The sequence below is a fragment of the Chlamydotis macqueenii genome, chromosome 1 (genome assembly GCF_036417535.1).
Source record: "Chlamydotis macqueenii isolate bChlMac1 chromosome 1, bChlMac1.mat, whole genome shotgun sequence".
Classification (NCBI taxonomy): Eukaryota; Metazoa; Chordata; class Aves; order Otidiformes; family Otididae; genus Chlamydotis; species Chlamydotis macqueenii.
In genome coordinates, this window is record NC_141556.1 from 115,894,857 (window position 1) to 115,922,625 (window position 27,769).

General features: G+C 37.7%; 1 protein-coding gene across 1 annotated transcript; it reads right to left on the reverse strand.

Annotated features, from left to right (window-relative positions):
* Positions 1-226: 226 nt before the first annotated feature.
* PAXBP1 (PAX3 and PAX7 binding protein 1) lies at positions 227-27,499 on the reverse strand. The gene is made up of 18 exons (XM_086764716.1): positions 27,020-27,499; positions 25,194-25,322; positions 23,367-23,543; positions 22,115-22,336; positions 21,355-21,458; positions 20,293-20,513; positions 19,152-19,341; positions 14,135-14,258; positions 11,143-11,242; positions 10,577-10,692; positions 8,050-8,249; positions 6,445-6,589; positions 6,160-6,281; positions 5,334-5,410; positions 5,007-5,073; positions 3,877-4,023; positions 3,368-3,522; positions 227-1,178 (listed from the first exon to the last, which is right to left on the reverse strand). The coding sequence occupies exons 1-18, from the start codon at positions 27,471-27,473 to the stop codon at positions 1,061-1,063; spliced, it is 2,868 nt and encodes a 955-aa protein (XP_086620842.1). The 5' UTR covers positions 27,474-27,499; the 3' UTR covers positions 227-1,060.
* Positions 27,500-27,769: the final 270 nt, after the last annotated feature.

A 27,769-nucleotide genomic window follows, 5' to 3' on the forward strand; every position in this document is an offset into this window, starting at 1 on the left:
AAAAGAAAACAAAGAAAAAAGAAAACAAAGAAAAAAGAAAACAAAGAAAAAAGAAAACAAAGAAAAAAGAAAACAAAGAAAAAAGAAAACAAAGAAAAAAGAAAACAAAGAAAAAAGAAAACAGACAAAAAAAGAAAAAAGACAAGAAAAAAGAAAAAAAGAAAGACAAAAAAGACAAAAAAAAGAAAAAAGAAAAAGAAAAAAAGAAGACAAAAAAGAAAAAGAAAAAAAAAGAAAAAAAAAGGACACAAAGAGTTAATTTAACCAACTCACACAAGGAATGAGGGTCCAGAGTTTACGGGTAAACTATTACTCCTACAAAATGAAAGGTGTTTGGGGCTTAGGAAGTGCTGTCATGTATACTTGCACAATAATCACAAATTGTCATTGTATGCCTGTATTAAAAAAAAATTAAGCATTAATTTGGTTCTTCCTTTCTGTTTTGTTTCTAAGAACAGTCTTAAGAGTTCCATATTTTGAATGCAAATAGTTTTCTAGCTATTCCAATTTGAGTGCAGCATAGCTGCTTTTTAAAAGTAAGGCTCCATTTGAAAACGTCTCTACTCTTTAGCTCAAATGATTTTCACATATTTGAATGTTTTGCCAGCCCTTTTGACCAATAATATGATCATTTTATTGTCAAAATAAGTATTTTTAGCAAAATGAAAAGCCTATTCCAACAGTAAAAGATCCCTATATCCAGTGTGAAAGCAACATGATGGTATAAATATATGCATACATAATCTATTATACACATTCCAGTTAACCATGGAACAATTAACAGGAGTGAATGACTACTGATCATGGGTACAAAGTATTTTTGTAAACAAGATTTTGAGAAACTTTAAGGAAAATCTGATTTCTGGAAAGATGACAATCTTGGGATTCCATTTTTGTTTTCAAAGAAGAAGTCAAATTTTTTTTTTAAGGATGCTGTATATAAGAATGCACTTTGTATTAAAACAAAGATCAATACTTTACAGTTTAAGAAACTTTACATATTTACATAAATTACACATCAGGAATGGTTTTAAAGCTCAAAATGAGTTGTCGGAAAAGTCTATTTTCCTTCTATTAAAATCTTTAACTCTTTTACATTGTGATCATTCGCAACTGACACAGCATGATCCAGTGCTCGGATACTTGCTAGAAGCTTTATGATCTGCTTTATGTGCTCCCTAAAAAAAGAGGAAGGAGAAGTCAATACAGGACTGAAACAATCATGTACAAGTATTAATATTTCAATAGAAGACTACATTATGAATCTACATAGCAAATCAGTTTCAGATAACTTCACATAATCTTCTCGTCCACTTGCTTAGTCTGATAAAATAAGCTGGTTATCAGCTTTGTACTGAAATTGAAACATTTATTTTGGGAGTAGGAATTCATCATACAATATGGTTTAACACTAGATGCAGTATAATCTCAAGAAAAAGAAGAAAAAGTCTTGAATTACTTATGGTACTGTCCAGTGAGCCACAGCTCTCTTGTTAACTAATGTGTAAGCCAAAAAAAAACAAAAACAAAAACAAATTTCAAGGCAGCAACTATGCTTTAATGCACACCTTAAAAAGGTATGAATCTTGCCACCAATGAACTGCATTACAATTCAGGTCAATCTAGGAAGCTTAGAATGAACAACCTGCTAGGAGGACTGTACTACTTTGATGTCAAAAACAATTCTGGTATCTTGCTAGGAGGACAGACATGAAATTTAGAGGAGTCTCACAAAAAATACTAGGAGTTCAAAATTAATGTTAAAAATGAACCTAGCTCATCTGTGAAAAAGTATCCAACATTTGGAAAACTAGCACCAACAGACATAGGTAAAGATACACTTCCTTCTTGTCAGAAATTAATGCATTTTTGTTTCTAACAACTGTACTAGGTTTTATATGAAAAGACATGGCATTCTTCAGTTATTAGAAGTAATATTTCTGCGGCAGACTTATTTTATCTGCTTAATGGGGGCAATGGCAACAGATTTGTTAAATCTGTCCTGGGAAAAAGCAGGACAGAAGATAGAAATTAGATTAGAACTCACTATGAAAACAAAAAAGATTAATTGGATGTTTCTCTTCCAATACAAAGTTTTGCCAAGTTATCATTTCAGCTGGTAAAGAAAATTCTTTCAAATTTAGAAACAGGCTACCAAAAGAGAAAAAGTTTAATCTCTACTGTATTCTCTCTCAGCTCCTTCATTTCAATGCCAGTATCACGCTAGGCTATGCATTTTGGTTTTAGAAAGGAAGGAGTAACAAGTCTACTTTGAATGTGAATCATAAGGAAATTTAAATCGCTATGTGACACTGCTATTATACTTTGGACACAAAGTTCTGAGGCATAACCTGAGACTGGATAAAAAGCTGTTTGAGCACAAGCCAGTGTGGCACAAAGCTTGGTGTTCTCTGAAAATGAGATGATTCATATGCCACAGCTAAAAGTGACCCTAAAGACAGAGAAGTGTCTAATAACCAACACGATAACTGTAAAAAAATTTAAACCAGAAATAAAAACTCTTAAACAAGATTTTTCTGCTATGGTTTAAGGGCAATTTCTGTCTCTGTTTCAGTGCTATGCATAAGTTCAAAAAGGGAGAAGAATCTAATCCCCTAGAGAGCCTCAATAATTGAAGAGTATCACAACAATGGCTCAAGCAAGTTCAACTACCAAGAATGACTAATGCACGTATCGAGGGTTTGTCTTTCCAAGTTTCAGGTTTGCTGAAGCAACTGAACTATTGACCTTGAAACTTCTCCTCATACAACAGCACAGGAATAAACAAGCATCTTATATTCCTGTGTATCAGTGCAAAAATTTCATTTTTAAGTTTATCATTGCTTAAAACAATACACCCACAGAATTTCAGGTTACTTGGCCAACAGTAATATCTATGCATCTAATCTGAACTTTTAATTATGCTGGTTATGAGATACAAGTTAAACGACTCTTTGATCTAGGGGAAAACAGGTTAATCTACTTGGTTGTGTAAATAATGCCAGAACTTTTGTACTGTATACAAAAGCATAATTTGCAATTTAGAAGCCATTATGTAGGAATTCGCAACAGGCTCACAAGGTGGAACAGTCCAAAACCAGTCACTACAAAAGTTGCCACAATCAGGGACACTAAACAGTATTGTAAAATGCATTATGAATGTTTCAACATTTCCAGCAGCTGCTGTTTTCAGACACCTTAAAAATCTCCCCATCTATCATACCATATTTTTAAAGTTTGAATTCAAAATGGTTTCAGAAGACATACATCAGTATGGAGATATTTACCCATGTTTGCATGCATTAGCAAATTAACACAAAGCAGAAGAACTGCAGTGCAAGAATTGTATTAACTCAGAATAAGTTACCTTGCATTTCTCTTCTCTACATCAGAGCAACCAATGCTGTTTCTATAAATTGTATCTGCCAGATGAACAAGGTATCTGCAGAAGTTTTCTAACTGAGAAATAGTCTTGTCTCCTTTTAGATTAGTGAACCACTGTTTAGGAAAGCAAGCAATTACCTAGACATAACAGGAAAAGGAAAGTTAAACAAAATGTAACAAAATTTTAAAAGCTATCTAACACAACTTGCAAAGTCTGCCAGGTAAGACTGCAGTAACAAGGTCCAACTGAGTGAAACTGGCAGAGAGGCAGGAGATCCAAAATTCAAGCAGTATAACACTAAAACCTAGACCATACCTACAGGTATGAGCCAGAGAAGCTTCTTTCTTTACTTTGTGTATTTAAAAAACAAACAAACAAAAAGTCTATTTTTTTTAACTGACATTACACTATTGGTAACTTCAATTTTTAACTATATTTTTCCTTAATTCACAAATTTCAAGTGATTTTAAACAATGTTTGATTTTACTTACACTTTGAGCTTTCTTAATGCTGTCCTCTCCGTACTCAGAGTTTTGAAAAGCCATAAGAATGTACCTATTTAGCAAACCATCTATTGACAATTCCTGGAGAGTTTTGTTTGAAAGGATGCCATACCACTGCAGAAAGTTTCCTAATAACTGAAAATACAACACAGAAAAATATAAGTATTTTAAAATGTACTGAAACCAGGAAGTCAACCAAACACTCTAGAGCCTCTTAAAATGCAACAGCACGGCCAAGGTAAGCAATGGAAATATGCCTTCTATTAGTTTCAAAACTATTCAGAATCCGTAAAGTACCGGTTTAGAGTGTTACGAATTCTCATACAACAATCCCCACCCCAACTTCGCTCATGTTTTGCACAAGAAATCAGAAAAAAGAACTAAAGTTATTCAAGTTTTAAGCCATCTTGTTCTCAAATTTGATGTCAATGTCAAGCCAAGTGAGGCCTAGCATATGCCATACAGGGGCAAATTTGCAGCCCCCTTGTCAACAAAATCCCCAGCTATGCTGTCAGCACACCCTTATTTCCAAGGCACAGTGACACAAGAGACACAGAAAATGTCATGGTGGAGTACTGGATAAGCCAACTCTACAGCTGTTCATCCCCACTGGCGTATGGCCCGTGGAGAACTGCTGCCAGCCTCATACAAATGAATGCAGCCAGCAGAGACTTTTTCTTTCGCACTCTATCATTGCAATTAAACTAAGATTACAAATGTTCTTACACTTTACAAATAGCAGTGAGCTTTCCAAAAGGGGCCAAGTTATTTTCATGAAGATTCTCGCACTATATATAAATGAAAATACAAACTAAGCTCTTTCTTTCCCACATAAGTGAAACAGAAGCAGCATATTTTATTCTGACAAGCACAAGGATATTAAAAAGCTTGGTTGAGTATGGTAAGTAAACACAACGTACAAGTTAAAATGATGGTGCTTTCACTTGGCAATCTTTTGAAGAGGGCACAGTGCATTATCAAAGAATAAGAATCCTAATTTAGAGTTCTTTCAAACAAAATTAAAGCAATTTCCATCTACCATTTTCCACAAACGTGAAGAGGATTTTATTGCTACGCTGTCTAAACCAAAGATTTACTGGATGTATTTACTGGCTTACCTTTACAGAGGACCAAAACTGACGTTGGAAAAACAAATACGGACCAGAGTTCTTGTTTTCTAAGATGCTGGAAAGTAAGAGATTTCTTTAATGAGCAACCAACACCACCTCTGTCTGGAGTTTGCTGGCTTCCTCCTTCCCACACACAGTTCCTTGCTCAAAAAATTCCCTTCTATCCTGCTTGTCTTTGCTAAATCCTCACAATATGATAAAGAAAGATATCCTGTATCCAGCCAGTGAACCATACTGGGAAAAAACTCCTCTTAACTATGGACAGAAGACGAGTTGCTAATAAAGGTCTAACACCACAGTTGAAAGCAAACTTACTTTTTTGGATATAAGGGCATGAATACATCATCATCTAGTGTTCTCCTCATTCTTAGCAACAATGCCTTTAAAAGCATCTGAAACAGATAATTTTTTTTTTAAGTGTACAAAGCACTGCTCAGTAGTTAACTACTCAGAAACTTGATTTTCAATGCAACAAAGAACATTTGTGACCCTAAACAGCAAAAGGCATACATACTTAGGCACACATATAAATAAAGCTTTAGAAAAACCTATTATAATTAAAAGAGCTGAAATTTGACGCTTTCAGTAAAAACTGAAGGCAACAGAATTCCTTTATGGTTCAGCTTGGTTTGGCTACACAATTAGCTTCTGTGAAGTCAAGGCTTTTGTAATTTTTAATCCTCTGCTAACTTCCCCATACACACGGCCTATCTCCCATTATTCTAAAGGCAACGCATACATTGCATTAGCTATGGCACCTGAACTCATTACATCAGCTCTCGTATTCATAGGAGCTAAACGAAACAATCACATTTCAAGGCAATATATAAGAAGAGGCTACAAAAATCTAAAAAAGAAAAGCCTGACTACTTGTAGCTGACCCTTAATGCAAAACTGCAGATCTACAAATCTTAGTACATTTGGTATCTCTATCTCTAGCATCTATTCCAGCGAGACTTCACCAAGTTCCTCCTAATTTATCGCCGTACTTGACTCTCCATAACCAGGCTGCAGAGCATCAAATAATTGCAAAATTCTCTTTCTTGCTTCTCACTAAGGATACTGTGTTCTTCAATATATTGTATTAAAAATATACTCAAATTCCTTAACTTCTGCAAGATATTTAAGAAAAACAACTTACTTGTGTATTTTTGTTTTCTGCATTCACCACTGAAGGATATCCATCTACTAGTTTCTGTACCATTGCTACCATTCTAGATGTTTGTGTTGTAGAAAAAGGATCCCATATATTTTCAGAAATCACTGTAAGAGATTAAAGAATTACTCCACTTTCAAGGACTCAAATACAGGTACTAAGACAGTCAGGCAATGATATACAAAACAATAAAATCTGAAAGCACAAACAAGTATCAGCTTCCACACACTCCCTTCACCCCCCGCCCCCATTTTCTTTCTAAGACTATACCTGTTAATTTAGGAAGGACAACTCTCTCTACAATAGTAGGCAATAGTGAAATATCAGCATCATCTTTCACTTGCTCCTGTTCTTCACAGCCATAAAACAGCAATGATTCAAACCACAACATAGTCTCAAAATCCCGACATTTGCCCTAATTAAAAAAAAGAATTGAGGTCAGATTTCTAAACAGAGACTTGCAGTCAACACATTAAAAAAAAAAAAGTATTACATATGCAAGTATGACACACTCACAAAACAGAACAAAACTACTTTAAAACAGCCTACCAAGTGTGCTAAGCAGGCAGGGTAAGCAGCAATCAAGCAAAATAACAACTCAAAAATCTAATCCTTTTTGTCTGTGTGCCAGGTACTCATCTGCACTGGAAATAATAATAATAAAAAAAAGGATATAGTGCCTCAAGACCAAACAGTCTCTTATTCTCGCACAGGGATGGGCAAATTACTTCACCTGCTTTGGCTCCCCTACTTCTGAAGCAGTGATACTACTTTCCTTCAGAAACACAGGCAAGCTTGATTCCTGAGAAGTGAAGAAAATGTTCTGCCTTTTTGTCTGGACACTACTAATCACGCCATCACAGGTCAGGTTAGTGTACATGGGCAGCCCAACTCAACCAAAAGCTAAGAGATGATCAGGAGCAAGGTCAAATTTCTATAAATCAGCCAAATGAACCAATTCACTCCACAACCACACAATCACGAGATCTAATGAAAGTGAAAATGGTGGAAGTAAGACTGCTCTTTTTGGCAGCTGCTGCCATACAGATTTTAAATTTTAATTACACTCGAGCCGAATAAAAGCCCACAGATTCGGGTAAAAGTGAGAAGTATAGTTCATTTGTGCTGCAATATAAAATTATGCTTTCTGAATTATTTTTTTAATTAATGTCTTGTAATTTTTCTAATTTAACAAAATTAAATTTAACAGGACCAGTAACACAGTAGTGGAAATGCTCAGATTTGAGAATTCCGTACCATGTCTCCAAATAAATTGAGCTTTGTTTTGCTAGTCTGGGAACTCACACAGAAATAGCATGGAGAATGTACAAAACCAGTTTTAAATTTAATGAGGACACCTTTCATAGAATTTCCTTCATTTATTCAAATTAAATCTCTGAATGCTCTCTGAGGAAGACTCATGCTTCCCTTCCTCTGCAACCAGAACAGAGGTGACAGAAGCGGTGTAGGTGAGAGACAGACAGACATACCACGTAGAGACATAGGTTGTAAGTCAACATAAAACTAGGCTTCTTAGTTCCACTTCTGAAGAAACAACATATTTAGAATCACAATTGTAAAAGGATTTAAAAACCTAAACGTATTATTTAAGAAGCTATTTTGGCTTTTTTGGTCTACACCACTCACTAAGAAGGTACTGGCACGTGCTGAATTGAACTCTGGGAACAGAGAGGACAACAGTCCAGACAACTACTCAGAAAAGCTTCACCCCAAGAGAGGTTCCCATTTTAAAGTTAATGTCTAGAACGCGCACTTATGAGAAGCACACAAAGGTGCAATTTACTCTGCTCTGCAGAAGTGTGAAAGAACCACTACGTAGAAGCTTACGTGGAAGTTGCTTGCAGAGGACCTTACCTCCAAAGGAGTCCAGATAAGCAGTTGAAGTCTGATTAAAGGGTTAAACAGCTTTGGTAAACAGAGGCCAATATAAGCATCCTTATAAGAAGCAAAGTACTTCGAGCGCCAAGCTTCAAACTGTGACTTAATACAATCAATTGAGTAAAAGCTTTCCAAAACATCTTCAAAAACTTTGCTGGATTCTTTCAATATACGATCTGTTCGGGGAGAAAAAGTGTAGTAAGTCAATTACCTATTCCCTGTAATACCTTTTTCAAGACAGACTTTGATGCTCAGTGGCATAAGCCAACTCCTACAAACAAAACAAAAAACCCGTCACCTTTAAAAGTTCTCTTACTTCTGTGCCAAATAAAAACACGAGCACGTGACTACTCTCCAATACACTGTTTTATCAAAGGTCTTGCTTTAAACATTTCACAAAGTGATTTTCAGTTGCCAGCCACTGGACTGTTGATGTATTGGGCTGTATTCAGTGGGGATCTAACTTCAAAGCTGGCCTTGCTGTGCATGGGAATTTAGAACTGCTGATCTCCAGGTCCCTTCCAACCCAAATTATTCTACAACTTCACTCATCCAAGCGCAAGTACAGGAGGGCATCTCACATAAGCCAACTGAATCAGCACTTCAGACAGAGGAAGTCCTGGCAGACACCATGCTAAACTGCTGAATGTAACATGGCTGTTAGCACTGGGCAACCATTACAATTCCTTAGCACTGTTGTTTTTTTTTTTTTTTTTTTTTTTTTTTCGCACTGCAAGTACCAGTATTCTATACAGTCCAGACCTTTTTCTCTATGTATTATTTTCCCTTCATCTTTTCTGCTTCCCAGGGTTAGTTTCATTTTAGTCAGTCATTTTTGCTGTAGCCAGTTTTAAAAGTTCAGGTAACAGTAGTTCAGGTTACAGTAGTAACCTGTACACAACTAACATAACTAGTACACACAGGGCGTAGAGACAGGGCTGAGGGAAGATGAGATTATGTCATATAAACACACTTTTCACACTGGAATCAAGAAGAGATGCTACAAATAAAGTTAGCAGGTCCAAAGTGCATCCTTCTATTCCATACAGCTCACTGTTGATTCTGGACTAACGTGAGAACTACGAATGACAAAAAAAGCTTTAGAAGTATTATGCTTACGCAGTAACAGATGAAACTCCTACAAAACGCTTTTGTACACATAAAACTGCCAAGTTACAAACAGCAATTCAGCCACACTGGATTTTTAATCTAGACCACTTAACTTAGCAAAGTTAATTATAGCACCTAACAACCCTAAACAGTTGCTTTGTTTATCAGAGAGCAATCCCTGTATCCACAATTTTGGTAAATCAGTCAGCAACCAAACGCGTGGAAACTGTTTGCACTTCTGAAGGATCCAACTGCTAGACAGTTCATCTTACTGCTTTTTTAATCTGTTCATACTTTGGGTCTCCACAACCACCTACAGCAATGACTTCGGTATTTTTATTACACTCTCTGTGGGAAGTGACTTGTTTACTTTAAACCCATCTTATCACTTCATTTCACACCCCCTAACTCTCACACTGTGAAAAGTCAACATCATTCTCCTAGATGAAGAGTCCAAAACTGTTTAATCCTTCCTCACATACAACATAAGCAATTCTATACGTGATCCTTGCTGCTCCCCTTGTCCATATTTCTTTCAACCTGATTAAATTATCTTTAATCAGAGAGAATGACAGTTGTACTCAGATTCAAAATGAGAAGGTAACAGGATTACTACAGTGATGTTCTACTTTCTTCACTATTGGTTTCACAGAAACCACTGGAATTGTTTGCCTTTGAACTGCTGCTGAAAAAGATCACTGTTCCATCAAAATATCCATACTTCCCCAAATCTCAGGTTTCCTGCAATTCTCCCAGTGCTTTAGAGGCATTAGCTTGATTTACAATCCCATTTATTGCATAATTAGGGTTATGCACGATAATGGTTTTTTGTGAGCAAACCATCACAAAAGTCTAGATGAATTTTAATTCAAGTCAATATCACAAGATCTCTCTGCAATGTTTTCATTCAACATTGTTTTCTGTTATCTGCAAAGTTTGCCAGACTGTAACAAAAGTCTACAAAACTTTTCTCACTGCATTTCTAGATCCTTATGCAAGACTCCAGAAAATACTTCCTATCAAGGAATAAAAGGTTTCTAAAACGCTGAGGTTTCAAAATTTCACATGTAAAACAAACAGGTATTTGAAGAATGACAAACCATGTTACAGATTAGAAGGAAGACTTACTATCCACTGAAGGTACAAAGCTTACTGCTTGTCAGCTAAAGAATGTCTGAATTACATAAAAAGAATCTCACTTAGGATGGGGTATTTAGTTAGATGCCAGCTGCCCAGAAGATTGGCAAAAGATACTTTTTTGGTCACACTGATGATGCAGCAAGGAACAGTTCCAAAACATGGTGAAATACACAGAGGGCTGCACTCGGATAATTTTTTTTTTCTGCCAATTTTTCTCTATTTTGTTACATATAGCTTCAGTAGCTTCTCTAACCTCGCTCCATGTTGAAGTTTGTAATATCCGTTGAAGTTTCCTCATCATCGCTGGAAAGGCCTTCAAGGTGATCTGCCATCTTCCCCGTTTGCTCTCTGGCTTGTCTACGACGAGCTCTGAAAAGGACCAGCAGTATAAATCAGCTATTACTTCTCTTTTCCCCTCCCTATATAATATGAACAGCTCCATCTAAGTTTGTCATAACTTTTAATACAAGGATATCCAGGTTGAAAAGAACTTTCACTATGTTACCACCTCAAACATTCTGCTATGTTGCTGCCTCAACCAATGCAAGGAAGAGAGAAACCAGCAGAGACCATATGAAATAAGTTTACTACGTTTTCTTTTAATGATTTTAAATCAGTATCATGTAATGGTGCCTTCTTTTGTACTCCTGCATGGTAAGTTGAGATATATAAGAACACTCCTGCCTAGCATAGCAGCTTAAGAGTTTTCTTCCCTTTGTAGGAAAGGAGCAAACATTGCTACTTACATTAGAACATCACACAGGACAATTTTATTCTGCAAGCAGGCAGAATAATGGACAAGAAGTCTCCGTACTCTACCTTCTAGCCTCTCTTTCTGCAGTTCGACGCTTTACTTGTTCTTGATAGATCACTCTGTCTCGTCCAAAAGATTCAAGATTTGGTGCCATCAGTGCTTTATCTGTAAAATTACATTGATAAAAATTAAAATGCTTTCCAACAATTATATGAATGTGTTGTAGGCAGTTTCAAAAGAGCCTTTTACTTACTTTAAGCTAAATGTAATTTGAAGCAGAAAGTAAAAGTTTTCTAAAAGATGTACCAAGAAGCCTGAAATCGCAAGTGTAGAGGTTAAAAGAGGAAGTAGTGGAGTTTGGAAAAATCTCCACTTAAATGTCAAATAGTTTTCACCATACCTCACTCTTGTCCCTCTCAGTGCACAACTATATATAAGTCAAATTGCTTAAATTGAATGTTCCAAGACAAAAAGCGCTCCTTACATAAACATGTTCACTGTGTGTCTTTTGAAAAGAAAATGAACAAAAAGAAAGGCAGAGAAGAGTGACTGGAGCAGGAATACATGATATTTCAGAGGTCTAGTCATAGTGTTTTCTAATTTTATATGCTTTAGATTGCCTAAAGTTTAGAACACACAAAAATCTACACAAAAATATATAATCTTCCCTCCTGTTTTTAAGCTGCCATTCATTATAGACAGTCCTGATTACAGAAAACAACACAGCTAACCAGTGAAGCTGATCAGCAAATAGCAAGCAGACTCAAGAGTGTCTCCAGTTCATCCTTATCAGGTAAATTTTTAAAAAGTGGATTGACTGTTAGCCAGTGCTCAAGTCTACCCAATAAAATATAAACATAAAAATTTAAACAAAAGCCTACCCAAGTTTCAGGACTAAATTTACATGTTCTAACTAAATCTATTTACAAATCCATGATTAAAAATACTAACAATGATCTGTGTCAGTATTCCAGTTCTATACTAGAACTACTAAGAGCCTTAATATACAGATGAAGCCATCATTTGCCCAGTTTTTTAAAACGTTATTCAAAGTTAAGCTACTTGTCTTTATGCAGAAGTAAAGCCAAAGTTGGCAGACGAACTTAAATTCACTTCTAGCCCTGCAGTATTTTGATACTGTATGAAGAGAACCAGATCATCTACGTCTGCAACACACACCAAATCAAAGGCTGCCATCAATTCCTAGTTTCTGTGGTAATTTGAGGGACAGGACGGAACTATTTACAGAGACAGTGAAATTCATTCTCCAGGCTTGCAGATACTACATAAGATCTCTCTTATGTATTGAGCGTATTCCCACCTCGCCATTAAATTCCAGTCTAAAATAATCCATTCTAAGCTTCTTTTAGGAAATACGTTTTAGTACATTAGGTTTCTAGTTCTCACAACAGCATTTTCATGGTAAAACTGCAAGGCCTACATGTGATGCCTGGGGCTCCAAATAAAGTCCTAAAGCAAATATGTATGCTAACCACTCCATAAAGGGAAGACCAACTCTGATGCCCTAACACTTTATCACCCTCAGTAACTTCTACATCTAATGGTATTAACAAAATTTCATCTCTGGACACACTGCAACATAACAGGGAATGGGTTTTATTGTAGGATTTTAGGTCAGCTGTCAGATTTTAGGACTGTCCTGATTTTGGCTGAGACGGAGCTAATTTTCCTCCCAGTAGCTGCTGTGTTTTGGATTTAGTATGGAATTTGGTATGTGAACAATGTTGATAATACACTGATGTTACTGGCTGTTGCTAAAGACATAAGGACTTTTTTTCAGCCTCCCAGGTTTCACTAATGTGTGGGTGCAGGAAGCTGGGAGGGGTATAGCCAGTAGAGCTGACCCAGCCTGGCCAGAGAAAGTATTCCATGCCATTAATGTCATGCTCAGTAGATAGGTCAGGGTTGGCTGGTGTGCTTTCGCTTTTTTCTCTCACTGCTCAGGATTGCTCCGGGGTTGTTTCTCAGTTTCATTCCGTGACTGCTGCTCAGGACAGGCTGTATCAATCATCAGGTGGTAAGAAACTGTGCATAATTTGTTTTGTATATTTTATTATCTCTATATATTATTATTATTATCATTATTTATATATATAATTATATCTTCCTTTGCTATCTTAGTTAACCGTGTTTATCTCAAGTCAAGAGTTTTCTTCCTGATCCTCTCCCCCATGCCCTGGGGAAGGGGAGCAAGCAGCTGCATGGTACTCAATTGCTGATGGGATTAAACCACAACAAGGACAGACAAGAAAGGCATTTTTAAAAATGGGAACCTCTCCAAAGCAGAAAGACAACTACTATTAATATGATATTTTAGCCATTGTTTAACATGCTGAATAAAACCTCCTCCAAGGAACATATATTTCCATCCAAGTTAGCATTTATAATTTAGTAGAGTTCTATATACTGAGGAGTAATCACTACAATAAAACTCCTCAATGACAATCTCCCATCCACACACTCACAGTAAGAAGGTATTTTAACTGGCTAATTTTAAGCTGTATTTCATACAGGGTCCCTTCGTATTAGTCTGATTTTTAACAATGGCAGTAGTCTCTTCCGGTTCGTTAGCTTTACCAGATTAGTGTCTGAAACGAAATACTTACGCTGCCTAGAAAATATAGCACTACGTACAAGTCAACTCTAGCCCAGTGCTTCATGGCTTTGTACAGATTTAACTGCAGATGTTAAAGGAAATTTATACTCAAGTAGGTTAAAATAATAATAAAAAAAAGAAAGTCCTGCCATAAGAGGAAAATCGGGAGTCACATGCTACCACTGCCACCATGCACACATTTTCACTGCTAGGAAAGAGAAAATATAGTTAAGAGCAACAGAAACGAGAGATGAAGTCAGAGTGACTGAGTTTAAAACAAAACAGATCAGAGAACTTTTATCTAAACTTGCTTCTATCTATCTCAAGAGTTAAGAATAAACTTTAAGACAGTCATACTTTAAACATTTACATTTAAATTAAGCCATACTAAGTAAACAAGGTTGTTTAATGAATAATAAAAACCTTCAAGATGGACTGACTTGAATGGCTTGAAAACTCCGAAGATTCATCTTTAATATCATCTTGTCGTCTTTGGACAAGGCGGGAAGCTCGCTGTTTGTACAGCTGGTGCATTGCAGATTCAAGTTCATTTATCAGAGGCACCTGTAAAAATACAACACACTACGTAATATCAAATTCTTCAGGTGTTTACGTTTCTGGGGTACCATACTATTCCGAAGCATAATGCTATCACTCTCCTTCTACAGCAGCACAAACTGTTTCCTGTTACCCGTTTGTAACATTTGGACCAGTAAACATTTCAGTGTGAAGAAAATGCATGCATTTAACAACGGTGGCAGCTTTTAACCATAGCAATAGCATTCTGAAAGTAACTTCTGCAGATTGAATGAGTCTACACAGTAAGACAACCATTTTAGAGAGTGTGAAATGTTATTTCAAGTCCTCTTGAAATAGTGTATTACATATTGTGTTAGTGCTTACAATTCTCTGACCTCATTGCTTCCTCTCTATCTTTAAATAAGAATGTAGTAGTATTCTGCACTGTAATGAGAAAATAACCTGACTGCAGATAGTGAAAAAACAAAGCATGAATCTAACCTCCTGAAGCCAGCAGGTATCGTTTTGCTACAACTCTTATAAGCATATGCTGAAATATTATTACTGAAATGCAAAAAACCCACTGAATAAGCATGTTATGCCAACAAGTAATTCGAATCAATAAAACGTTACTCTACTCTGTCATTAAAATTGTACAATTCATGGGGGTTATGCATTAAGTATAACATTTGAACGATGCAAACTTAAGTCAGATCAGACCTGCCATGTTTTTTTTGTTTTGGTTTTTTTTTAGTTTTGTTTTTTGTTTTGTTTGTTTGTTTTTTTAAAGTGGACTAAATTTCAGTAGCAACTATAACAAAAATAGGTCATAACTAGGAATTTCCTGACATTAAATAGCAGACTTACTGCTCACTTTTGCAAAAATTCATTTCCCAGCAAAAGTTAAAATTAGATTATTATAAATATTCAAATGCAAAACAGAACTTTTCACAATCTCTTAATTTGGAAAGGCAAGTAATTTTGGTATGAACACTTAAGCCATATCCTCCTTACCTCAGAGACATATGCTTAGTCCACAGTCTTCTAGCCTTTTAGATCAAATATTTCATTGCTGCCTACCATATAGGATTAAGGTTTTTTCAAAACAAAAGATAAAATCAGAAATTGTTTCCTGATGTAATTTAGAATGCAATTCAGCAGCTATTAAGAACCTCCTCCAGTAAAATATAAGATTATTATAAGATTATAGTTACAGGGCCATTTCAGCTATCTAAGAATGACATACACATCAGAGGAAATATTGAAAGAAATTCTTTGTGGTATAAACTGGTCTACAGGGATTAAAATGCAAGCAACTCTGCACCAACTCAAAATACATACAACTTTCTGTTGGAGAAAACAGTAGAGAGAAGCAGTAGGAGGGAATATCCCAGTGCTGGAAGTGTACATTCGGAATTGAAGACAATTTTTAAAACAGAAATAATAATAATAAAAAAATACTAGTTTTACTGCCTTTTACCATAGAAAACATAGCTTCTTGTCTTAAGCGTATAAAGGGAATCCTAAAATTTAAATGTTAAACAAAAATTTTTCAAAGTATCCCAAGCGGTTCTTTCTATAATTGCTTCAGAATTAAAAAACCCCAGCTACATATTCAGATATATGAATCCCCTCAAAATATTTCCTATTTAAAACACAAGAAACTTAGAAGCCTTTATTCTTCTATAATCAATACTGTGGTTGATTAGTGACTGACAATTTCACTGACTACTATCAAGTTATAACCCTCAGTCATTGTGTTTTGTTTAGTCAATACCTTAAATTCACTTTGGTGGTTGTTTTGTTTTTTTTTTTTCCTTTTCACTTTCACTGTAGACCACGCAAGAGGAAAAGTGGAAAGCTCTCTGAACATTCAGATGACAAGGATAACTTTAACCTACAGTCCTCTCTGACACACACAGTGTGTTTTGATAATTTGCTTTTGCAGGTACAATAACACAGTTCATTAACTGTGCTGTCAAAGATACGCTTGGAACAATTTAATCTTCCTGTATCCCTTGCATATTCCTACATTCAAGATGTAAAGACATTGTTACCGTGTTCTAGCATTCTCAGAAAGCATAATTTTGACAGTAATTACTTGTGAAGGAAGTCATGCAAGCACGTTCCACTCCATTGGTTTTATAACTTATAGGGGAAAAAAAAAAATCCTACAGGATGTGACATTTCTACTGCTTGTTTCTAAAGTTTGCGTAATAGCTGTCTCATTATACTCTCCACTGCACCTTACCAATGAGCAAAGTGTTTCTGACATTCAGAATCTCTTCAGAATAAAAACAAAATAGTTTTGCTTGGCTGGGGGTCACAAGGGGTTAAGCATGATGAATAACTGCATAACTAAGATGGTAGGGGGAAGAAAGTCTAATTTATGATGATGTTTTTTGTTCTCCAAAACTAAGTCAACAGACAGACAAGAAAACTCTAGGGGAACAGAGTCTACTGGAGCAGACAAGCATATTGTGAACCCATCAGTGCTTCTTCAGCAAACTACTTTCTCGTTCAGATCACTACCAATGCGAGTTTGACTAATAACCATGACTAGTCCTAATAAAATAAAGAGAAAGCATTGCATTTGAAAGGACAGGGAGGAACCTAGTTTTATACATATTTATTATGTGTTCATGTATGTATGTGTGTATATATATATACACACACAATAACGTTATTACACAAATGGATACACATTTTATATGCCTATGTATATTACAATCATAATTATGTACATTATATATTACAAACACACACGTACTTTCAATATGAAGTAGTCGGGGCCACAGGTTCTACAAAAAAGCTGAAGGTAATTTATGTCTACACTCAAAATATAAGAATTTACTGTCCTGCTACATTTCACTATTTCATTTAAATAAAAACTCATACTGATTTTATTGTTTTATTTCTTCCCCTCCCTCACCTCCTTTTTAGAAAGCCTTGTGGTATCCTGTGGGCTACTGTTTTTGAATTTGATAGTACTTCTGTCATGCTGAAAGCACTGAAAAAGACATTATATGCACTCCAAAAGACATTATATGGCCAAAAAACTGAGGAATGTGTAGGATATCATAATAAATGAAATGCTCCTGTTAAAATGACCACGTTGCCTCCCAATTTTGTAACTCAATTGTACATACAGGTACTGCAGCAACCTCCAACTGAAAACAGCAAAACTCTGAATGCTCCTAAGAAGCATGAGATTATTAAAAATAAATAAATAAAAAAAATCACATCTTAAAAGTTCAATGGACTGGCATGGCAGGTGGGGTATGGGAGGGTAGGTTAGGGGAAGGAAGGCATTCAGGTGTAGAATCCTTAAAAGACCAACTACCAGGAAAGCAAAGATATAGTGTAAAAAAAACCCCCAACTTTAACAAGCCTGTTTGTTAAACTATCAGCAGCTAATTTGCTGTATAATGGCTGGAATAAATTTATTTACCAGTATAGCTAGATAGGTCAATGACCTTCCTACAAACTGAACTGAAGTAGTTACACTACTTACTTAACAGTAAGTTTTCCCGGTTTATGCAAAATCTGGGAGACTAAAAGGCTTGGTTTATACTCAAAATGGTGCATTCTAAAACAATCTGTTTAAAGAAAATATTTGAATAAGACAGCATGGGCTATCAAAGAGACCCTCCAGACACAGCTTATAGTTATCATAAAAGAAACTTAACAAGAGATCTTTAGAAAGCAAGTGTTGAATAGAGACACAGGTACTTAACCTGTCTTCTGAAACACAAATTTATCTCAGAGACAGAATATAAAAAGTGATCTTTAACTACGAAATTAGACATCTGGGCAATCAGCACTGACAGAGCTGGAAAGGAAAGTACCTTTACTACCCCTCAACAGCTAATGCCAATACAGACTCAGGAATACCACTTCTTCAGTGAACAATATCTATTGCAACTAATCAACTAGATGGGTGAATTAACTGGTCCACACTTCCTGGGTTTGTTGACGACACAGCTGTTCTCCAGCTTACAGGATTGAAGATGGGACTCTCCCAATACCACTAATGCTGGACAATTAACATCTAACCGACTAGCAACCAGAAGGCTTTTTTTCCCCTCTCCCACACCTAACCAGCCAGGTAAGCAGTAGCTTCAACTACTCAAGTAAATCTAACAGCTAGCGTACTAAGAAGATACTACACTACTGTACTCAAGTCAGAAGACAATGAAGAAATAGCCTATGTACTGCTAATCGAATTTTACAGCTCCTGTGTGTAATATATATATACACACACACACACTTATAAATATATATATATATATATATTCAGGAGCTCTTGCTATGTATTTACAAAGTAAGTAATTAAAGCATAACAAATAACATAAGACTATGCTTTCAAGTTAGACATATACAAAAGTATCACACTACCTGAAAGAAGTATATTTTTAAACTTGCGTGCCTTCAGACAGCTACACTAGTTTTAAAACTTTTCTCGTTCAGACACTAGAATGATATCAAGTATGTGAAACTGCCTGGCAGGAGGAAGTTTATAACAACACCCAAAATACAAGTAGTTGTTAATGTGTTCATAAAGCATTCCAGAAACTAACAATGTTGTAATTCAGCCCTTATTTTTGTTAACCTGATATTCAACACAAGTAACAAGCACCATCTGAATAAAGTTGAAATGACAGAACATCCACCAAAATCCTAAAGACATATAATCTAAAAGTGTTTCTAGGCAATCTAAAGTGAGTGATCTCTTACACTGCGAAAGAGGTATCTGATAACCAACTCAGCATGATGAAAAGTTATCTTTTCAATGCTCGAATAACCAAACCTTTAGAAGAATATGTTTTCAGGGGACTTTTTTCGAAAACAGAGAGAGATGTGGTGTTTGGCATGTACTAACAGTCCCTATTTTTTTTTTTTTTTTTTGAAAAAATATGAATGTTTTTGCATCCTTACCTTTTCACTGAAACACTCAAGCAAGTCTTGGACATACCCTCGCATTTCTTGCAAAAACTTATACTGTTCACCAATACCCCCAGAAGACCCTTCTAATCTTTCAATTGCCTTGGTAGAGTCCTCTCGGCTTTGCTGATGTTTCTCATATTGCTGCCGATTAGCATTGTGCAATTCTTTCATAGAGTCCAACCTGAGGGGCAATGAATAAATAGCAAATTTACATCCAAAAGTCTGTATGTTTCAGACCATCGAGATATTAAACAGACAGTGCAAGTACCAAGTCTACATATGGGAAATACTGCAAATACATATTCTCTAACTTTCATTTGTCACTTCCTCCCGTCTCTACATAAACAGTAAGGCTAATGGTTTAAATCAATTTGCTAGACTATGCTGAGTGCGTTGCACTGCCCATGCCTACAAATTTTTACAGGAGTTGATAGCACTTAGAATAGTGCAAAGCTGGCCCTAAAGTAAAACTGGGAGGAAAGGTTTTACAGGGGAGGAAAGAACTATAGCTTTTACAAAGCAGTCTTATTCCCTTACCAACTTAATTCACTGTCAAAGGCTGTAACACTGCAAGGGGCATACAAACCAATTTTGAGGACATGTAAAGTGCAAGTACAAATGATTTCTCACTGGAATCGGGTTGTTCATTCAGTAGGACTTTTTGCATACCTGACAAGCAGATTACAGTGTTTAAACAAAAAAAAAACCAACCCTGCATACACTAAAATTTAAATTCTTTATCTACTGAAGGGGAAAAAATCTGATTCACCGTTTAAAATAATGCAATTTGACAAGCTAAACACCTCACTGGCCTTTCAATTCTTGACTACAAGACTGCGCAGTGTCCAGAAGATGCAACTCAGACCTGTCTTCAATAAGATCAATGGGCTCATACTTAAAGCTTCACTTCCAGAGAAGCAATCCAAGGAGATTTTCGAACAAAGTGTCAATGTCATCTTCACTTTGAGCTTTTTTGTTTGCCTTTTTGTTTTTTTTTTTTTTATGGATGTGCCAGTCAGTACTTTTCCAGCGATGAAACTCTGTGTTTGCTCACCGAGACTAAAAGATGCCTGAGGAACAGAAAGCTAGGGGACAGCTAGGTCTTTAAGTCTAAAAAGATGGTCTGTCCTACCTGTCTTTAAGCTGTTTCTTTACCAAATCAATAGTAACAGGAGTCATCTCATTACTGGGAGTTTTGAAAGGAACTGTATTATCTGTTTTTTGAGACTTGTTTTCTGATGATCCATACGCAGCATAAGTGTAAGGAATGCCATACGATGAACCATAAGACACTGTCTGGTAAGTGTTCTGGTAGTACAGATTATTGACTTCAGCAGGCTGACTTGGTTGAACCTAATGGAAGAGGAAATGAAATTGTACTACATCAGACTTTAAAGAAAGGAGAAACTTACTTTCTTTCACATCTCAAATGTTATAAAGTGAAAAATGTAGGCAGTTACATTTACAAAATGTAATTATCAAGTGGATTTGAGTGTAGAACTTTAAACACCTAAGGTAGAAGTAAATTCCCTCAGAAAAACTTTCTTAAATGGACACTCTTACTATCATTACTATTCTAAATATTTATACTTACAGCAAGTTATTAAGTGACAATTTTAACCAGCCTATAACTCTTACAATACTCAAGTGTTTGGGACTACACCAAATTTTGCTAATACCATTTAGAATGACATAGGTTCTTAGAGTCTGTGTGTTTGGTTGTGATTTTGCTGAAATGGTTTTTAGAACAACTATCCTCTCCAACTGAGTGGCAACTTCACTGTGAACGCAGGCAACATACAGTACAAGCCGCTACAAATTCCAAGTCTATGCTGCAACACAAGACACAGAAACAGCAAAGAAACACACACCGTTTACATAGACCCTACAAATCCAATGATAAAGAAGAAGAGAGGTCTCTTCAAAGTAGCATTATTCTATCTCTGGTTTAGGCTGCAAATAAATCCTGGTTAGCAGCACCACAATCAATCAGTATCTACCTAGAACAGAGAGATTAATTAAACGGATACCACTGGATACTTAAAATCTGATCTCTCATTTCTTTAAAGAATATCAGAAGTTACACACTGAACTTCCCAGACGAAACAGCCTTCTGAAAACTACTCAAGTTTGTAACGGATTTAGCCAATGTTTACAGAAAAAAACTAAAAGGATTTCACAACTAAATACATGCCTGAGGTATGTTGATGCCTTTCCGTATCTGTTCTTGCTCCCATCTACTGAGTTCTTCATCTTGCTCCCCTGCCACCAGTGCTTCATCATCACTTCCCTCAATACCTTAATATGAATAAAACAAGTAACAAAAAGGAGAAGATAATGTATTCATAGTAATAGTCATGAGTCAGAAAACCTAAGAGAGCATGCTTCAGTGGGAATATCTCAGTGCATCCTCATTTCCTCTTCAGGAGGAATTAAGGATGCTAGCCTGTGAATTATTATCACAGAGGTTCCACTTAAAAAATCCAATGGGTAAATTTGCAATTAATTGCTGGTAAAACCCTCTAGTGTTAAAATCCTATATCTATATATATATATATAGAGATATATATATATATATATCTTACTAATTCTCCTTTTCCAAAAGGTTATTTTCCCTGCTTGTCAGCAAGAAGAATGCTATACCAAAGAACTAATATTTTTCTTTTCACAAGTACATACTTCCTAAAAAACAAAGTACAGGAACAATACTAACTGATGCTTAGTGTAAGCCTCTACCAGATTCACTAGAGTTGTGAGCTTCTGAACATGGGAACACAGTTTGTGCTCAAAATTTTATAAGCAGATTCTATTATGCAGTACTTTTCCTCAGAAACGGAATACAACTCCAGATTCATGCCTGTTTGAAAAACGTGTTGTTTAAAAATGCTGAATGGGAGCACTTGCAGTGAAAACAGTGTCAATGTTTATCAGCTGTCCTTCTAAAAAGGTTTTACCTATTTCCTCAGCAATCTTTTGCCTTTGGGATTTTTCCTTCACTGTAAAAACTATCCTCCTCTTCTCGTCATCATCTTCATCATCACTGGCATCATTTTCATCTTCTCGAACAAGGCGGCTTTTACCTGGTTCACTGTCAACGGGGGTAAAGTCTCCAAGTTCACGAGCCATTTGACGCTTTTTCCTAGCGGCATGAATAAAAGCAGCATCTGGAATTTCTCCTAGAGATAGACGTTTGCACTGTTAAATAACCACTGCAACAAGGTATCATGACTTATTACTCATCTCTGCCACCCTACCCAATCACCTTTGCAAACAAAAAAAATGTTAGAGGAAAAAAACATCTGCAAGCAACTCATAAGCTGCACATGCAAACTTTCTGACCAGAAAAAGCTGTGATCTTTCACAAAAAGCCTGGCTTTGCTTCCAGCAGCTCATGTGCCGTTAAGAGCAGGAGCCTGATGTTCCTATGAAAAATACTGCTAAATAAGAGGAAGCCCTTTACAGGACCTGACTACAGCAAAGGCAGGAAGAAAATGAGGTTCTTGACTGTGTCACTTCCTGTCCTGATATTGCTCCCAGCTCTTCTTATTTTTCTTTATACTTGACATGAGATACTCTATTCAAGCCAGCAATATTTTTAGAGATGCAATAAGGTATACATCGCACCACTCTGCAATTACCCCTAAAGGGAAAAATTATCTGGGAGTCAACTAGGAAATTCTTTCTCCCTCAAAATATGGCCAAGTCTGTGGACCCAGGATATTCATCTTCTATTTGGGGTGCAGGCTACCATGAATTAGCTAACAATTAGTAAACTAGTTTCAAAAATACTTTATCAGGCTGATGTCTTTGGCCTCAGGCCCTGACTAGAACCTCATTAGACAAAATCAGATAGGAAAACATTTGAGATACCTTGCAGACCTGTAACTGAGGCATTTGAACTAAAGACAGAATTTTAATTGAAAACAGTTAAAATTCATGTTAAGTCGCCTATTCCAAATCTAGATTTTCTTACAGTTTATCATCACTTTGAGAGATAAATTCCTGCTTCTGACATCAAGATAAAGCATTCTGTAGTAAAGCATTTTCTCTCATAAGACTTGTAAAATTGAATAGCTTTGGAAAATAGCAGTTTCCTGAACTCTAAGATGCTGGCTATATTGCTGGAAAATATTTCCTAAGCTCTCAAATACATTAGTCTGTTGTAAATGTATTTGTTAACATATTAAACACATTAAGATAACCAACCTGGGCGTAGAACATTCAGTGATGACAAAGCACTTGAAAAAGCCCCACCAGCTTTTGGTTTTTCTTCTTCCTTCTCACTTTCAACTTCCATTTCTTCTTCACCGTGCTCACTGTTTGCACTCCCATCTTCTTGACCTATATCCTTAATCTGTCCTGTCTTTTCTAGTGGTGGTTCAACTGGTAAGACAAAAAAGCCCATGTTTTACTCTTCTTAAAATGATCACTCATAAGTATTTTTTTAAGGTCTAACAATCAAGAGTAAAAATCAAATGAAAACGTTAAGTGATAATTTTATTGTTTGAGATCTACTAAAATACGCCTTTCTTAATTGTGATTAAGTCACTGACATGCTCTCAAAATAAAATCTGACACAGCAGACACCCCAACAACCACTAAACATTCTACATCTTGCCAAGGATTAAAAAAAAGCGAGGGAACTCAATAACTAAGATAATATGCGCAACCTTCACACAGCCTCTTACGTATGCAATTAGAAAGCATTGCCTGTGTTACAGCAAATCGTTCCACAATAACTGACTCATTTCAAAAGAATCCTTCCATTTTCCTCTTAGGCTGGATGCAACATTACCCTACATTAGGTAGGTAACATACAGACAGCAGGTACAAACATCATGTAAAAAAAATGCATGTTAAATCCAGTTATCCAATCCAAGCTGCATATATCTGAGTTTTTAGACTTCAGCATGCTTAGAGAATCCAGGCTACTGACTCAGTAGCAGCGATGAGGTCTTTGCACTATAACCAAACCAACCACAGAGACTGTAAAACAGACAAACAGAAAATAAGCACAAACTAGCCATGTGCAAAATGCAATTTTTTTAAGGATCTCTGTGACAGAAGCAAGAATTAAGATCCAGGTTTCCACAAATCACCTGAACACTAGCCACAGAAATGATCACTTCTGGTTTTGCTCAGGCCCCATACCACTGCATAGGTAATGTAAATGTAAGAATGAATTTGTAGGTTTTTTAAATACAGACAAAGCCTTTTAAAAATCTTTAAGATTTTAAGAAAGACTTGATTAACTTAAAAAAGGGCTATTTTCTGCATGGGACCATGTTCAACTCTCATACGCTTCAGCTATATCATTGCAATCTTTAGATCATAAACCTCTCAGTTTGTGCTCATAGCGTTGCAGGTTATTATTCTACACAAAACCTAACTGGAAAAGGAAACATGTTTTACCAATGAGCTTCCCAAAAACCAACAGCAGAAGTACAATGAAATTGAAATCCCAGGCTCTATTCCAAGCTCTGTTGGACTGTACATTGCTAAAAGAACCTTCTGCTCCAACACTTTCTTCAGGTCATCATAATCACCAAGTCCACTCTAAGGTCCAAGTCCTGAAGCAGGCAGTTGTATAATTTACTTAATAACAAAGAACCCCACTCTGCTCACCCTAAAATCTTGCTTTTTGAAAAGATATGTTACAAGGACGCACTCTGTCAGATAAGCACCAGACACAGTTTTAAACTAATTTAATCCTTCTTAATTCAATAGGAAGAAACTCATCTGACATAAACAGAGCTGAAATACAGAAACTACTGAGGTCTATTGACAACCTTTTAGGTAGCTGAGAAGTTTCACCCTTCTACATTAATTTTTGCATGACAGAGAATCAAAGAACTCTCTACCAGCTTCAGAACAGCATTTTTAAGGTTCAAACGAAGACATTTAAAGCATGCTTTATACTTCAGTTCTAAATGCTAAATACTCTAAAAAGACTAACAATTTGCCTTGAAAGCAAGTAATTTGTATTTAAAACACTTAATCTTTTCCAATATAAAAAATTAGTTTTGCAGTTACCATCTGTTGGAGAATTGACCTCTGTTCTAACTTTCGATTTTTCAAGATCTTCTTTGTATTCTTTCTTCAATTGTTTTACAATCTTCTTGCTGTAACTTGATTTCTTCACTTTAAAAACTTCTTCAGTTTCTTTAAAAGAGAAGTTGGAAAATATTACGTTAGACCTGCCATGAAGTATACTTACCTATTAAACCTCTTAATTTTGTACTTAGAACTTAATAAATGCCAGTAACAATGTAATTTAATGTGACTTTACATTTGCACTCTTGCAAGAAAACCAGTCCCATATCCTTTCATGTGGACTTCTGTCTACCTCATGTTTTTGTGGTCACTTTCAAGTGTATTCATCCCACTCACAGCACAGCCACAGAAAAGCAAGGCACATTACACATAAGTGCACACATGCAGCCAGCTTTTATCTGATTGTAGTACTCTTTTTTTTCTTATTAAACAGACACACCCCCCACAGCTGATCCTTCATCGTGATGACGAATTTGGAAGAAAACAACATGAAGCCCCAACATTTTGGGTCAACAGTCTTTTCAGTCACACATATTCACAACTAACGAGTAAAGGAATGGCTGGTTTTGGTTGTACTACCAGTTCAAAAGCCTGCAGCACTACACCCTAGCAAAAGGTATGCAATAACTTAAAGAACTAAATAGCACAGGAAAAAAAAAAAGTTTGATGTAGGAAATCTGCAGGCGTTTGGGTTTTTTTTTTAAGTCTATAGTGTAATTCCATATTTCCAGTATTTCCATCAAGACTTCAAATCACTAGTCTTAAAAACCAAGTTCCAGGGAATACAAGAACTCCTTCTAAGAAAATTCAAAGTGCATACTAACTCTTCTGCTGACAAAAAGCATTGAAGAAATAAGCTCCTCATTTTATTCATCCTGAACTTCTGGGATGCAATGAACTCTGGAATTTGAGGTGTGTTCTTGATCATTTTTAATATATAATAACTGTTACCCATAATCAGATTATCTGAGTGCGAATGGACTGATCCATGAGTACAGTACCTGCTGGAATCCAGCAGAATTATTAGCTGAAGCACTGTACAAACACAACTACGCTATTTTTATAAAAGCTGAGATCCAGAAACTGCTCAGCTATTTTTCCACTATTTGTGGAAGTTAATCTAATAAATCTTGTGAACAGACAGATGAACTGACTCTGCAGCAAAACACAGTGGCTTCATGTGGAGTTTGCCAGGACAACAGGCAGTCTGTCGTGACCTGTGAACACCAGCCACATCAGATGAAAACAAACTCGATGCAAAGCGCTTCAGGAAAGATGCCCCTCAGCCAGCACCGCTGGTTCTTGGGGGAGGCGGGGGGTGCTGCACAGGCGCTGGGCCTAGTACCTGCTACCACACAAAGCCAGGTCAGGCGAAAGCCTGCGCCCTGACCAGTGAGCCACCCACCCGCGGTGAGCGCAACAGGGGTGCAACAGCCAGGCATCAGTAAATTCAGAAGCAGAGAGAAACCACCCCGCTGAGCTGGAATTAAGCCGGCGGGACATCACCCCCGCTGAGAGCACTCTGGCCCCGCAGGAGCCAGGTCAGGCCCGGGAAGGGAGCGGGGCCCAAAGCGGCTGCCGATGGGGCTCTCCCACTCTCAAGCGACCCCTCATCACCCCCATGTCACAGAAGACAAGCCGACTGCCTTAAAAAATAAACAAAACAAGGGTCCTGGCTTTCCTGGGGGACAGGGGGCGCGCAGACGGCGGGCGGAGGCCCGGTGCAGGCTGACCGGCTCCGGGTCCCTTCCAGCCCCGCAGGCTGCGAGTCAAAGGCCGCGCGGCCCCGGTGCCCCCGGCCTCACCCTCCTCCTCGTCCTGGAAGCTGAGCAGGCTGGCCCGCGGCACCTCTTTGTTCTCCCGCGGCCGTTTCTTCTCCTTGGGGCGCCCGGTCGCCGGCAGCCCGTTGCCCTGCTGCTGCGGCGGCGGGGGGGGCGGCAGGAGGGCGGGCGCTGGTAGAGCCCCCAGGCCTGCCCGGTCGCTTCCCATCAAGCCCAGCCCCAAGCCGAGAGCCGCGCCGTAACTGGCGGCGCAGGCGAAAGCCGCGGGGCTACCGGGCAGCGCGAGGGGAACGCAGCCGGCGGGCAGCGGCAGGAGCCCGGAACCCGCCGCCAGCGCCATAGAGGCCTCGCCGGGCCCTTCCCCCCCAGCCCCAGCCGCCGGTGCCGGCTCCTGAGGCGGCTCCTCGTCGCGCTCCTCGTCCTCCTCCTCCGAGTCGTTCCGCTTCCTCACGTTCACCCTCCGCGCCTTGCGGAACATCCCGCCGGCAACCGACCCCCCGCGCCGCGCCGGCTCCGGCACTGGCGCCGCGCGCTCCCGCCACCCCGCGCCGCGGCCCAGGCCCGGCTCCCCGAGCATGATGGCCGCCGCACCACAGCGCCCCCTGCCGTCGGCCGCAAGCTGCCGCCCGCCAGCCAACGGCGAGCGGCCGCCCGACCATAGAGAGTCGACGGGGAGGGAGGATAGAGAGTGCGCGGCGGAGAGCATAGAGAGCCCCGGCTAGAGCGGCCCGCCTCCCCGCCCGCCAGTCCCCGCTCTTCCTTTCCCAGCGGCCA